The 14287-nt window shown below is 41.2% G+C and overlaps 1 protein-coding gene across 6 annotated transcripts in view; it reads right to left on the bottom strand.

Moving 5' to 3' along the window:
- nhsl1b (NHS-like 1b) overlaps positions 1 to 14287 on the bottom strand; it is a 96066-nt gene that overhangs the window by 49208 nt on the left and 32571 nt on the right. Inside the window, exon 1 of one of the 6 annotated variants that reach the window (XM_058612605.1) lies at positions 4233 to 5526. The exons of 4 other annotated variants lie outside the window; for them this stretch is intronic. In XM_058612605.1, coding sequence (XP_058468588.1) covers positions 4233 to 4482 — 250 coding nt within the window. In that variant the 5' untranslated portion in view covers positions 4483 to 5526. Of the gene's footprint in view, positions 1 to 4232; positions 5527 to 14287 lie in introns of those variants that run through there. One more of the 6 variants, XM_058612608.1, reaches the window with a different exon arrangement.

The following is a 14287-nucleotide window of genomic DNA, read 5'->3' as shown; positions in this document are numbered from 1 at the left end:
AGGAGGTTTTGGCAGTGAGTCTGATCTGGGATCAACGACGAGAGACATACTGTAAAAATGAGGTTATGTGGGTCAGAGGACAAAGGATTTGACTTACCTGAAGATCAAGAGTATAATCGTCAGCACATAGGAGAGGAAGAAAGGAGGAGAGGTGATTAGAAACTGTTCAAATTCACACAAGTAGCAAATGTAATGTACTTTCTGCAGGACTGTGTGTGTACACAACTTGGATTATGGGCCGCCCCTTGCAGCAAATTATCATTTGCTAATCTGGATTTAAACATGCACTAAACACAGTGATGATGAGTGTGTTTTTGTGTGTGAGGGAATGTGTGTGTAACGTGTCCAGACAACCATTCAAAAGACTGTTATGCAAGTATTTCAAGCTCATTGAATCCTCTCAAATTTCACTAAGTAAACCCCACAGACAGATATGTCCAAAAAGAGCTTTTCATAGTCTAAACAGCTCATTAACGGAAGACCCAGTTCTGGTTGTGGCATCCACGACACTGGTGTGGCCAAGGTATTTGGGTCAATATGTTGTTGCCCTAAATGTAATGTATAAAAAAAAAGTCATCCACACTGAAAATACCAAAAAAACACACACACATACAGTAGATCAAACACAAATTCTACTAAAATCTACTAAATCCCCAATCTCCCAAGTCACAGAGTTCATTTAACTTTGTGACTTCATGTAGCCTACACATCATACAGTATAACAGCATGTAAGAAGCAGCACAGTAATCATGTAAAACCCCAGATTCCCAGCTGCTGCTCAGACTCATTCCCTCTGAGTTTTGAAGTAAGGAAGAGCCCGACTCTTGGATCTTTTTCTTGACATGGGCTTTCAGGACAGCAATTACTGCATGCCCAGTCATTGATTGAGTCAGACATGGAGCCACACAGGGACGATCAATCGGTTGACTAAGGTGATGGATGAGGGCTTTCTGTGCTGTGTGTGTGTGTGTGTGTGCTGTAATATCACGAAAAGATCAGGAAAGAGAGAAAAGAAGTGAGACTTCAAATTCTTCATGTAGGACGCTGAGAGACAGAGCAGCTGAAATAATATGTTACCAAACTTAAAAGTCCAGTGAGGAAGAAGTAGTGACATCTAACAACAGTGGCCTTCACATACTGCAAAGGATGTTGTTCTTTGTTTGAGTAGTAACAAAGAACAACAACAAAATGCAAGACACACACACACACTTTGGTTGGTTTGACCATTCGGGCTGCTGTAGATATGTGACGGTACAAGATGGTCTCCATAAAGCATAAAGTACACATTAAAATGCTTAATCCAAGCCTACAAAGACCAAGCTATTGATGTGATTAACACTGAAAAAAACAAACTTATGGGTAGTATAATCAATCTCTACCAATAAACCTTTCTAAATGTTACTCACTGGACCTTTAACTGACACTACCTACTATAGTGCTATGCTATTGTCCAACGGTATATATATTTTTTTGTTCAAATGTGTCTAAGTAAAGTGTATACAACACCAGTTATTTGACTGATTACATCAAATTCTAGGCAACCCATGGAACATTAAGCTTACTGGCAAATATTTTGATTCATTGTTCACGTCATTTTCTAGTCTATTTGTTTTGAAGTTTTCTTTGCCTTAACAGTAAATCTTCATGAACCTTCTGATATTCGTTTCTATAGCTCAAGAGAAAAAAAAATCAGTACATTTTACTCCAAGTTACAACTATATATTATTAATTAACCTCTAAACCTCTGTAAAGTCTATTACAGTTAAACACAACAGCGCTCGCTTACGCATGATAGGTTGAGCGTTGTCCTAATGGTAAGGTCAAACTGAACCACACCAGGAAAGACTCCCTTGCACACAAGTTACCCTGGCAACCAGGGCAAACACCCAACCAGTCAAGCTGGAGTCTGCGTCAAAATTACACGTTTTGGAGCCACAGGCACTCATTTTAGGGCTATATTTGCACACAGGCACAGTGCACGACTGACCGTGAATCTTGTAATGGGCACTGGCAGGCGCGTGGAAGTAAGATCCAGCTGTTATAAATACGCTGGGTTTATCCGGGGAGATATTGTCATGAGACGTTTCCTGTGGTGTGCATCATACAGCACTGTATGTGCACGTTGACCTGTCTATGACACTGTCTCCGGTCTAGAATTGACTATAAAAGATATAGACTGTGCATATGACTGAGAGAAACAGAGACACAGAGAGAGAAAGAATAATGTGTGTGAGGCAACGAAAAGTGCAGATGGAGAGAGGATCAGTTTCTTTTGCTGCACACAAAAAACAACTTAACCCAGATGGTAATTGATGTTTAAGTCAATTTCTTCATCAGCTGGTGCAATTATCTCCGTCTCCAAGCTTTACTGTTAAATAATATCACCTACTCAATGAGCTCTCAGCCTTGCTCCATTGGACATTTTACAACTAAATGATCAATGAATAATCGGAATTGACCACTATGGATTTACTTCCTGTGATGTTCCAAAACAGTGACCATTTTATTTTTTGCTTGGCTACAACTTCTACACTCTGTCTTTGAGGGAAAAAAAATGTCAGGACCTTAAACCATTTGAGCCATGTGCAGCCCTGAGCTGTTTTAGGAAGGGGCAGGTTCAGAGGTGACGGAGGGACTTGGAAGGATTGAGACATGCAATAAACGACAATAACAGCAGCAAGCGCCGTGTTACAAAATGGCAACTTGTGCTTCGGTTACACCACGTGTTTAATCATTCCTTGTTAAAAGAAACCACAGATGCGTTAAAGTATGCAGTTATTGGATACGCTTTAAATAAAAATACTCAGTAGCTGTAGACTGAAGAGGCTGCATATTGTGAGACTTGGTCATTTTACTCCATGTGGTCCGTTGTCAAGACAAAACATATAGCTTTGTGATCACTGGAAGTCACTGTCAGACAGTCGCTGGTCTCTGAAACAGGGGAAGGTCATTTCAGGCTCAGTTATGTATCCATAAATTCTTGCATAGATTCTGAAAACTATAACAAGGAAACACGATCATTATGTAAAAGTGTATATGTACAAACGAAAATGGTCTGAAACCCAGCTTCCCTGGAAGTGACATTTTTGCCGCATTTGTCCAATCACCATCCAGCTCACCGCAAAAAAAAAAAAATTCTGTGCCCATGCGCATCTCAGAAGCTGAGCATCCAGTGGTTTTATTGTGGAGGCTGCTACGGGAATACGAAAATCACGTATGCCGATCTGTCATCTGTAATAAACAGCTGATTCTGAAGAAACTAGTGACACATTCTAATCAAGTTTAGTATTGCAATGTAAATGCAACACAGTACATACTATATTTTACTGCAATCGCCACTGCTGGAAGGTGATTAAACCAAAGAAAGTGTGAACTATACAAAGAATTAGGAATACAGTGAAAATGAAAATGATGGATATGTGTCTTAGGTGATTCAGGAGTTCAGTTTAGAGATGGCAGCAGTACGTGTCAGGGTATCTATGTCTTTTTCCACTCTCAGGTAAAGGTTTTGGCTACAGTTACAACCATTGTCATCTGACTAAATACACACACTGGCATGAACACAAAGCTAATTAGCTGATTAATAAGTAATCGGTCTAGGCCAGAAACACAATACCTCTGAGGTGCTAAGAGAAGTATAAATAGTGTTCTTACCTATTTCTAAGCAGGATGTCATCCAAATAGACACTGGAAATGTCACTTAAGTAATTCAGGGAAGTGAATTTATCACTAAAATAAATCACTTTGTCTGAGTGATGCGTAATCCAAGCGTCCACACAAACGAATGCGCCCTCTCCCTGGCACAAAACCTCATGCTCACATCGCCACCAGCCGGTGACATCACCATGCCCGTGGCATCAAATGCTCCCGGCCTGACACATCATTGTTTACCTATATACACAAAAGAGCCCTTTGACCCGCTAACAATCCCACTGACTGTGCATACACCTCCCACCTTCTTCCTATGGCAACCAGGAAATGTCAGGAGCATGTAGACGGAGAACGGGGGGGGGGGTCACTAAAAGACAGTGGCCCACTTATTGCTGTGCTTGTGCATGTAAACAAGTCATTCACTGGCTTCCTTGTTCAGAGTGCGAACAAAAATCCATTTACACACGAGCTGTGTGAAGCTGTGATGCAGCCAAGTCAAACTTGTTTTTTTTTTATATATATATATATACTTTACTGCCGCGTGGGTAAACATAGAGTAGTTTAACCCTTTTCACTCTCACCTATTTTATGTTGAGGCTGGTACACCCAGTCATCATCATCATCATCACCCTCGTTTCCGTCTGCAGTGTGGAGGTGAGTGTGTGAGCGCGAGTATGAGTGGCTGTTGTGGACGGCGTGGAGCTCGCTCTGGCTGTGGAAGATGCGTCGGCTCTGGCGGGAGAGGGTAGACACGCTGAGCCAGCTGAGAGCCCGGGACAGACCCACGGGTTTCTCCTTTCGAAAGGACGCAGACCTCCTGTCTCCTCTCATCTTCACTTTGATAGGAAGGAGTCCAAGAGTGGAGGACGAGAATGTCTTTGAAACTAAGTTTTAATCTGCAGATATAATCCTCAATTGTACGGTCAGATCCTTAGACTGCTTGAAAGATATTATAGAGAATCCAAATCATGAGATTCCAAACATTTCCAAGTAGAGGGTCCAGATCTATACATGCAAAAATATTTCAAATTTCACACTTTAAATAAATCAGTTCCAGGACACAGTTTATCCTTTTCCTTCACTTTGCTTGCACGGTCACACATCATGACTGTGACCCGGGCAGTCACAACTTCATTCTTTCTCCTGCAATTTATCTCACTATCACAAGCTCAAGACTAAACCATCCCCTTCCTTTTCTGCTCTTCCTTTGTGCTTAATGACTGCAGGCGTGATTCCCAACCCCAAAGGGGTAATTAGGCAATCCAGCTATCTGGAAAATCACCACCCCTCTGCTGCACACACTCAAATAAACACTTTTGGATGCACACACTCACTGTTGGCTGTAATATCTCTCAGTGGTGCATGACAGGGTGGAGTGAGGTTTCCAAATTACTCTCGGATACTTTTAAATCAAAGCAAGTCAGCGGTTGTTGTTTACGATAGTGCCCTTGAGTGTCGTTATCTCCACTTGTTAGCACACACGCAGCTGACGCGCACAGCCTCACCAGCAGAAAACACCAGGAGGTGAAAAAGTTTCAAAATCTCGGGGTCTTTCCCCAGCTCGATGTGTACACAAGGGCAAAAACAAACATCCCATGTGAAGTCCTCCTGCTACAAACTTCCAAACAGAAATCCTTTCCTTTGTAACCTGATGTGGTAAAAGGTCCAGGGGTTAACAGCCGCATGGAGCTGTATCTCCGATCAGCAGATCAGCACAGGTGATAAAGCAGGAATTGGAAAGAGAAGCTTACACCTGCTGAACACACACACACACACACACACACACACACACACATGCAGAGCGCAACAAAAACAAAGTACGTTGCTGGCGAGGATTCCCTAATTCCATCTCTTGTCAGTCCTGAAGAGTGTGACTGTGGGAGCTGACAGTGTGTGTTGTGAGTACAGGATTAGGGTTCCACCCAGCCCTAGTAGCCACAGTACTGAAATCCGAGTCAGTCCGTCCCTTCTTCTGTTCCTCCCTCCTTCTTTCTGTTCTCAGTGATCGCTGATCTCTGCCCCTCCCTTCCATTCGTTTGCCGACATGGCAACCATTCCTCTCTCCTTCCTTTCCTCCCCTCACACCTTCGAATCCCACTTGGCCTTCTGTTTATTTTCCTCGTTTTTCATTGTCACCTCTCGTCCACCGGGAGCTTTAATTTCCTCACAAAGACACAGAATCACCTCTCGGCTTTATTGTACAGTACATTTACTTAATTAACTAAATAAAGCAAACTGCAGAAGAAGAGTTATGGTAGATGAGCAGAGTCAAACTAATTTCTCTCTCTGGACAAGTAGGAGCGCAAGAAAATCAGTTGTGTTTAAATATATGTTTCGAACACACTCATAGAATTACCGTGGCTGACATTTCACCCGAGGGACTGAAGCAACTGGTTAAACAACAAATTTACTAGATAGAGACGAACATGAAACCACGCAGCGATGACAACAACCACGCAAAAACTCATTCAGAAGCTACCCATATGTTGAGGTAGGGTTTTAATAAAGGAGCCAAAAAAAGGCTTTCTGGGGTTTTTACTACTGCATTAGGGAGGTGGAGTTTTCCCACCCAAGTGTAACCACAGAGTGTGTGTGTGTGTGTGTGTGTGTGTGACCTTCAAGGTGTGTGTGTACTGTTGCACACATGTTACAGCATGCTCATAACCCCAATCAATACCTTTCATCGTCTTGTACACAAATCCGATTGAGCCTGAAGGCAGAAAAACAGAGGAAGTCATTTTGGGCTCTTTAAAGAGTGTTGCCTTTTGTGGATTCATTACACTGGCGAGAGCGTATCCTAGTTTTGTGGCTTGGGTGGATGTAAACCAAGACTTAAACTGTAAACCCCCCCCATCAGGTCCCCGACCTCATCTTATTTTTTCCCTTTAGAGCGGAAATCTACTGTCTCAGCACTTGCTGTTTACACAAAGGGACAACTGGCAGCTACTAATGATTTAAAAAAAAAAACTTTAAAAAAAAATCAGGAATGTAGTACATTTTGTCAAATGGGGTCAATCTTTTTCTTATCTGCGATACATGTGACACAGAAGAGCAGCAGAATTATACCTCACACTTCCTGACAGAGCGATTTGTCCCAAAGTTGCATTGCATTTCCAATGCAACTTCCAATGCACATTTATCAGCTCCCACCACCACCAAAGGTGTTTGTGTATGAATTTAAGGGATTAAAATAACAAAGAGTGAGCGGTTAACCTGCCGTGATGACGGTACCAAAAGTCATCATGAGGGAACAGCATAAATTATGCATGGACAAAAAGTATACAGTCAGGGCCAGTTTAGTCTATTGATTTCCCCGTTTTCCTTAAGAGAAACTGATTTAAGGTCATGAGCCCCAAAGGGAATTAAAAAGAGTCAGAGGTCATCATAAGAAGTCAGCTTTCTAGTTCAACCCCCACCTCACTTCCATTTGTCTTTCACACACACAACCGTTTTTTTTTCATTTCCCTGAAGCTGCAGAGAATCGACAGCAGTGACAATCGTCAATATGTTCGACTGGATATCAATACAAGTGTAGTGGACATTTAAAAGCTTTAGCCTGGCTGAGGAGAATGTCAAAATCAGTCTTTGACAAGTGGCAGCTCAGCTCTTATCTCACACCTAAATATGTGCAAATCAATAGCGTCTTAATATTTTATATATTGAATAATAATCTGCATCTACACCTTGTTTATTACAGCATTAACATACACAAATATGAGTCTTTTTCCATTTAAAAATGTTAGCAATTCAAGCAATGACTGAATCTGCAAAAGCATACTTGTAGAATTATGTTTACACAGACACAACGTGACGATAAGAAGGGAGACACGTGGCAAAGTGAACAAAATTAGAGTAGACAATGAAGGATTGGACTCAAACTGCCGTGTAATTAAAGCTTGATTACAATGAATCAGACGAGATTAAAGGTTATGTGAAGATTAACTGGATTCACACACACTCCTGCTTCAAACTGATGCTGACACACACAAAAAAAGTCAGATAATTATGAATGAGATTAATAACAGATGACAGCCTTCATGCAGTAAATGAGACAGTCTTTGAAGCCACTATTTATTGTGATAACAAGTGTGAAAAAACGACGTCCGTTAACTGAATTGTCTTAACAGTCTCTCCTGTTAGACATCTCACACACACAGTGTGGTTTCCATGACTTTAGAGGAAATGACATTGACTTACATTCATTTTCTGAGAGACATACTCTTAACTTAACCATAACTACTACTAGGGCTGAATGATTACTCAAGGCGCAATATTTCTTAAAGCCAAAATGTGTGTCATACGACCATTTGAGATTAAATATTGCCCTGACATACACACAGACTGAAGAAAACATCTTTTGTTTCTCATATCACACAGCAATCATTTCAAATATGTCATGGAAATGAGAATAATAATCTCAAAATGACCATTCTCTCTCATATTGTGAATCTTCCTCTGTAAAAATGCAGTCAAAATGATCACAACCTTACCCTGACCTCATCCTAACCATACGACATGTCTCCACCTTAAAACGTAATAAGTTACTTTATCTGGACTTGCTTTTGGAGGTCAAGTCCCGATAATGTGACTGTGTACACAGATGTAGGTCCCCTCAACATGACTTATACCTGGAACCCACACACACACACTCACTCACTTGACATGCACTTGCGTGAGACACACAGAAGACGGGTGACATAAGACCCTGGTGGCCTTGTTGCCAGGTAATCGGACATCAGAGGCAGGCTGGCACCTGATATCGATACACAGTGACCAGACACGGCACCAGAGGTAAATATAACGGATAAACAAGTCTACCTGGATGAAACACAAGAAAGCACACGTGGCCACACAAAGTCCACACGAAGAGTATCATTCAGTGCATCCACGAGTCAACTTTTTTCTTTTTTTTCTTTTTACCAAAAGCCTTGGCTGAGTGTTTCTACCGAATTCCAGGTCCCAGTAAATACAGTTTCACAGCGTGCGTCTCTCGGGCAGTAATGCATTCACAGAGCCAGTTAAACACAGGGGTTTCGTCTCCGGCACAGAGGAAGGCTTTTATAACCACGCACCACTCCACATTTAGTGTTTGTGTATAAGTCTGTTTCTGTCCACTTTGTCTTCTGGAGACAAAGTGGACCAAAACCTGTCGCTTCGTCTAAAGCCAGACGAATCTAAAAGCAGTGTCAGATTATGGTTTGGATTAAGTATCAGCGTTATGGTTTTAATTAGGGGGCACCTCTAGGGAAGTAATGTAAGTCAAGGAGAGTATGCTCCACCTCAGTGTGTGCATGTGTGTGTGTGTGTTTACTCTAAGTTCTATATCAGGCTCCTACAGGAGGTGTTGGAATCTCCACAGATGGAGGATAGATGGCCTCTCCTCCACACACACACACACACACACACACACGTATTAGATGTACACATGTTGTTTGTGACATAGTAAGTCTACAGACACAAACATGTATGCCTTTACCTTCATACAAAATGTGTTTTCAGTGGTTCTTAATGTGTAATTAAAGCCCTTAAGTGAAAACAACGTCAATAAACAGAACTTCCCCAGTACACTAATAAGATAATAACTGTATTTCCAGCTGGGCGTAGTCGTTAAGCCTGGGGGTTGATTGGTCTATTTTATATAGCAAAATGGACTGTAAGTTTAGTTCTAGTTTTCGAGCAATTTTCTTCTTGAGAAGAATAATAGTGGACATGTAAAGGCACAACACTGAATTCCTCAAACTACAAACACAAGTAGTTTTGGTTTGATTTAATATCTTTTCACCTCAACGACATACTTGAATCTTAAGCAGCACTTTTGTTTTCTTTTATATACAACTGTAAAAAGAACAAATTACAGGCTAGTCTGTATTTGGTTGTAAAATTGTGGACCAAAGTGGGCGACCAAACACGACAACATGCAAAATAACTAAACACTGTTTATGGAGGCCAGAGCTGTCTTCGGGGAAATCTAAAGGAAGAATAAAGAGCAAGAGTAGAGCACATAATAAGGGAAACGAAGAATGATATTATATGCGGTATAATACAATTTAACTATCATACTGAGTGAGTGCACTCTATTCTAGTCTTACCAGACCTACTGAAGACAGTATTATCTGCAGCCATCACCTCCTGACTGCAGTTTGACCTGTGATACTGGGAATACTGAACCCTGACCTCTTGTTGAACCTGGGAGTTTAGCCTTCACCTCCACTGACAGCTCATCTGTCGGCCTCAGCCTTTATCTCATTCTCACTTTTGTGAGATTGTTCCCTAACAGAGATATTAAAAAAACACACATACACATATAAAACGTATGATAGGTACTGTATGGGTGTGACTAGGGCAGCATGATGCACCTAGAATGGTAGCACGTTGGATGGGTGGGGTGGCTGAGACTGACTTTAAGATTGTTGGGTGTCACGCTTCTGCTTCACAGTACAATGAGTGAGACATAAACAGAGCATCTCTGTAAATAAGGAAATGGCTCTCGTGTGTAACTCGACAATGATCAAACTGCAGTCAGGGAGTGAGAAGGCAGCAGAGGATAATGAAGACAATGACAATGAAGACAGAAAACAAGGTCAAAGTGAGTCACACAGTATAAAATGTCCCTCTGTTGAGTTAGCTGATGAGGTGTAGAAGGGCAGAAGCATGCTGGTGCTCAGTGATCGCCCTCTAGTGGCGTTGAAAGGTGCTGCTTGAGCTTTCAAGTATAACAGTAGAAATGGTTGTGATCTTAGAGCTAATGTTTTATGTTGATCAGTCAGTTACATCCAAAACAGCAGCCCATTGTGTTTTTCTATGTATTATGTTGATAAATGCATGTGTTTCTATCAAATCAAAACCCATCATGCAAAAATGATAAACATTAATTAGGGATGGGAATCGGTATCGGTTAAAAATCACTGGATGGGACATCAGACAGGTAAAAATCCTATATGTCACATGCTTCACTATGCTCAGACTGTAAAATTGTAAATAAAAATCAGCAAAAGCATGTTTAGCCGAGTCATGTTTGGGCTGATTATTTCGTCTTTTAAGGGGAGAACGCTATTTGTTACGCAGTTGGAGAATTATGTCTTTGAAATGACTAAGCACAAATGTGTTTCTAACAGCTTCATAGTTCATAAATGAAAAAAAAGTGGTATCCTACCATCCTTAACATTAATTTGCACATTTTCTTCATATGAAATGGCAGCTCCTTTGGCCATCGTATCATCATAATCACAGCCTTAGATTAACTGCTCGCACCAAACCTGAGGGGGAGGCATCGTTTTTAATGCCACACACATGTTATGACAGAAACTCTTACTGGCTTTGCCTTTGATACCTTGAAATCAATTATTGGCCCACACTTAATGAGATGCTTCTAAATCCTTGAACTTTAATCTTTTCTTTGAAGCAACTTCTAATTAGTTTGTATCTCTGGGGCATGATGTTGAAATTGAAAATGTTGACGACACATCTGATCGGTTCAACTCACAGCAGAGCTCCCACATGTAGTAATGATGGAGGAAATATAATATAGGCTAAGCTATATACAGTAGTATGTTTGATAGGGGTCTACGAGCATTGATTTTCTCCAGGCTTGTTTATTTTGTAATTGCCTTTGCTGACCACAAGGGGGTGGCAGCAGACTGACATTCCTCTGAGGAGAACAGCCTTGTGTTCTTCGCTTATCAGTGGAGCTTTGGGACCCTAATGAATGATTAAATGAGCTGCAAAATGTGTGTGTTTGTAAACACAGACTATAGTGGATAAACAACACACAGCTCTCTCTCTCTGTGTGTGTGTGTGTGTGTGTGTGTGTGTGTATGTGTATGTGTGTGTGTGTGTATGTGTGTGTGTGTGTGTGTGTGTAGATATCAATCTTCAGTGAGGGATAACAGAGCTATTTCAAACATCCAAGGCCTGAATTCAGCCTCGGAGGAACAACCACTTTGAGGACACGCACATGCACACATGCGCACACACCTACACACACACAGAGAGTGAGAGACTCTTTTTGACCAAAACAAAGTCCAAAACCCCTGGAGTCAACTCTAGTCAATTCATTGTTGTTAGAAGACAAATCCCCTCATTCCACTGGCCACGTGCTCCATTATTCTACCGTCTATTATTCCAGGCTGAAAGCTCGGTGTGTACATGTGTGCGCGTGTGTGTGTGTCAAACTATTCTCAGGAACCCCTCATGTCTGTGTGTATCCCACGAGTCATGCATGTGAGTGCCGTTTATCCACAGAAACAAAGAGAACAGCGAAGCAGGTATTGAACTTTGACACGTCACTCTTGACCACAAAAAAGCAGCAGCTGACTCCTGGATTAACTCCTACTACAGGGTCAGGCTGAGTGAATTCCTGAACACACTCACTCAACAATTGTGCCATTGTCAAGACAAAGACGAGGAGCCCGGGTCGGTTATCTGAGCCACATCTGTGAAACAGCCGAGTCCTGCATGTAAAGCTGTGAACTATACGATACCATGTGTCTACACTTCACGTGCGAAGCCACCTCTGTTTGGCCTGTGCTTTTATGATGTGAGAAACTTTGTCACCAATATGCAGCGAGCAGGAGAGAAAAAAAGGAAAGAGGAAGACAGAAATAGGGTGAGACTGTGGGATTAAAGGAACAAAAGTTTGAGGAAGGAGTGGCACCAAAGCGTATAAGACAAATGAGCTGTGGTAATCTGAGCGGGGCATTTTTCACACACACACGCGTGTGCACCCACACACACACACACAAACCCAGGAGGTCTGTGTCCAGTAGTTGAAAGGGAGAAAGGGTGCGGTCGACTTTGTACATTCCTGATCAGCCGTGCTTAAGTTGTGGAGCACGTCCAGCAGACAAGAGTCCAGATGTGGTTTTGCATATGCAATGAACTTTTCACACAAAGTATGGCATCTATAAAATGTACAACTGGTGCATTTCAAAGTCGAGGAAAATAACTTTTAGGATCACACATGGAAGCTTCACTGCTTTTTATTCAGCCTCTACACGACTTAGTCGTGATCATTCTATGACTATAATGCCTTGATTATATACATAGAAAATGATTTTCTCCGGCACAAACGGCACAAACAATCTGGAATATTCCTCTGCAAATTGTGCTCCAGTGAGCAAAACTAAATCAACACTTCATCAGGGTGGGTACTCAACATTTTAAAGTGAGTCAGCATGTTTGTCATTGCAACACGGGGCCGCAATTAATGTGGCTAAACCCGTTTTAAAATGCTGCTGGTACAAGCAGCACCTGGAGGAGCGAGCATGTGTGCGGGTTCCAAGTATGGTTTTTTTCTTCTCTACCTTGGATGATGTAGTGCCAGCAGTTCGACAAACAGCTGTTTGAGGGAAAGCACCCATCACAATGAGGGGAATTTATTGCACAGACTGTAAATACTGTACGGCAGGGTGGAGTTACTGTACAGGTATGCACACACACACACACAGACGTTCCACTTCAATACAACTGTAAACACAGACACTTTATGTGCGTACATGTATATTCTTGTATTGTTTTTCCTGCACATGACACGTGACTGCAACTTGCATGCGTGTTGTTTCACAGCCATGTGTTATGTGCTGTGAAAACATGCTGAAAAAAGCAAGTGTCGTCTATACACAACAGTGGCCTCCCACAGTGACACTCAGATATTCCAGCAGAGTCCGTGCTGAAGTAACACGACCATTTATAAGACCTGCTGCCTGCCACACTGTTTCATGTTTGTCTTTCTATACACATACAACACACCTTATGTTGTGTGGTGGATTTTACCATGTCATCCATACTTTTAGGACATATTTCATTAAAAAAAAAACTTGCTGTTTACCCAAATGGGGATGTGGGGATGTTTTTACGGCATATTTGTATGGATGCAGATTATGTCTGAACAGGAACTCTTGTCTAGAGACAGTTTTTTGATCTGAAATTTTTTTAGATGCACGATATTGAACTTTTTGCCAATAATCCACATACATATGTATGCGTTTTTCCCTTTGTCCAACTGCAGAGGTCATTTAGTCCCTTCTGTAGTGAACATAACATTATATTTTGTATACTCATGTCGCAGCAGATGTAGTTATACATTTTCTTCATGAGCAAAATAAAGAAATATAAAATAATAATAGTTGTAGAGGGTGCCAGGATAGAAGTCAAAGAGGTAGCAGCCTATTAATGTTGTAATCATCAGTCATATCGGCAGATCTTGGTGTGTTTGCCAATATCTAATAATATATTTATTAATACCAATATCTGCCGATATCGTGCCAACAATATCGTGCATCCCTAGTATAAATGTAGCCTCCGGCAAAATCAATGAATTCCAATTACCTTTAAAAAATAATAACAATAATAATGACTATGATATTATAGCAAAAGGTGAATAATTACATATAATATTTTTCCTTCAGTCACAGGACTGTTCATCAGTCATTACCTAAGGACTAATGCAAAAATGGACTCCAGTGTAAGTAATATACTCCTTAACAGAGATAATAAAAGTATGGACAGGGACTTATTTTACTAAAGATTTTCATACCCTTTCTTTGCCAGAACACTATAAATCCACCATAAATAAACCCTCCTGGGTCATGGTTCACAGAGGTTTGAATTCATTACAACAAAAATGAAGCTCAACTCC

This window comes from Solea solea, chromosome 17, assembly GCF_958295425.1.
Source record: "Solea solea chromosome 17, fSolSol10.1, whole genome shotgun sequence".
Lineage (NCBI taxonomy): Eukaryota > Metazoa > Chordata > Actinopteri > Pleuronectiformes > Soleidae > Solea > Solea solea.
Note: the sequence above shows the minus strand (reverse complement) of the source record. Positions and strands in the feature narration are given on the sequence as shown.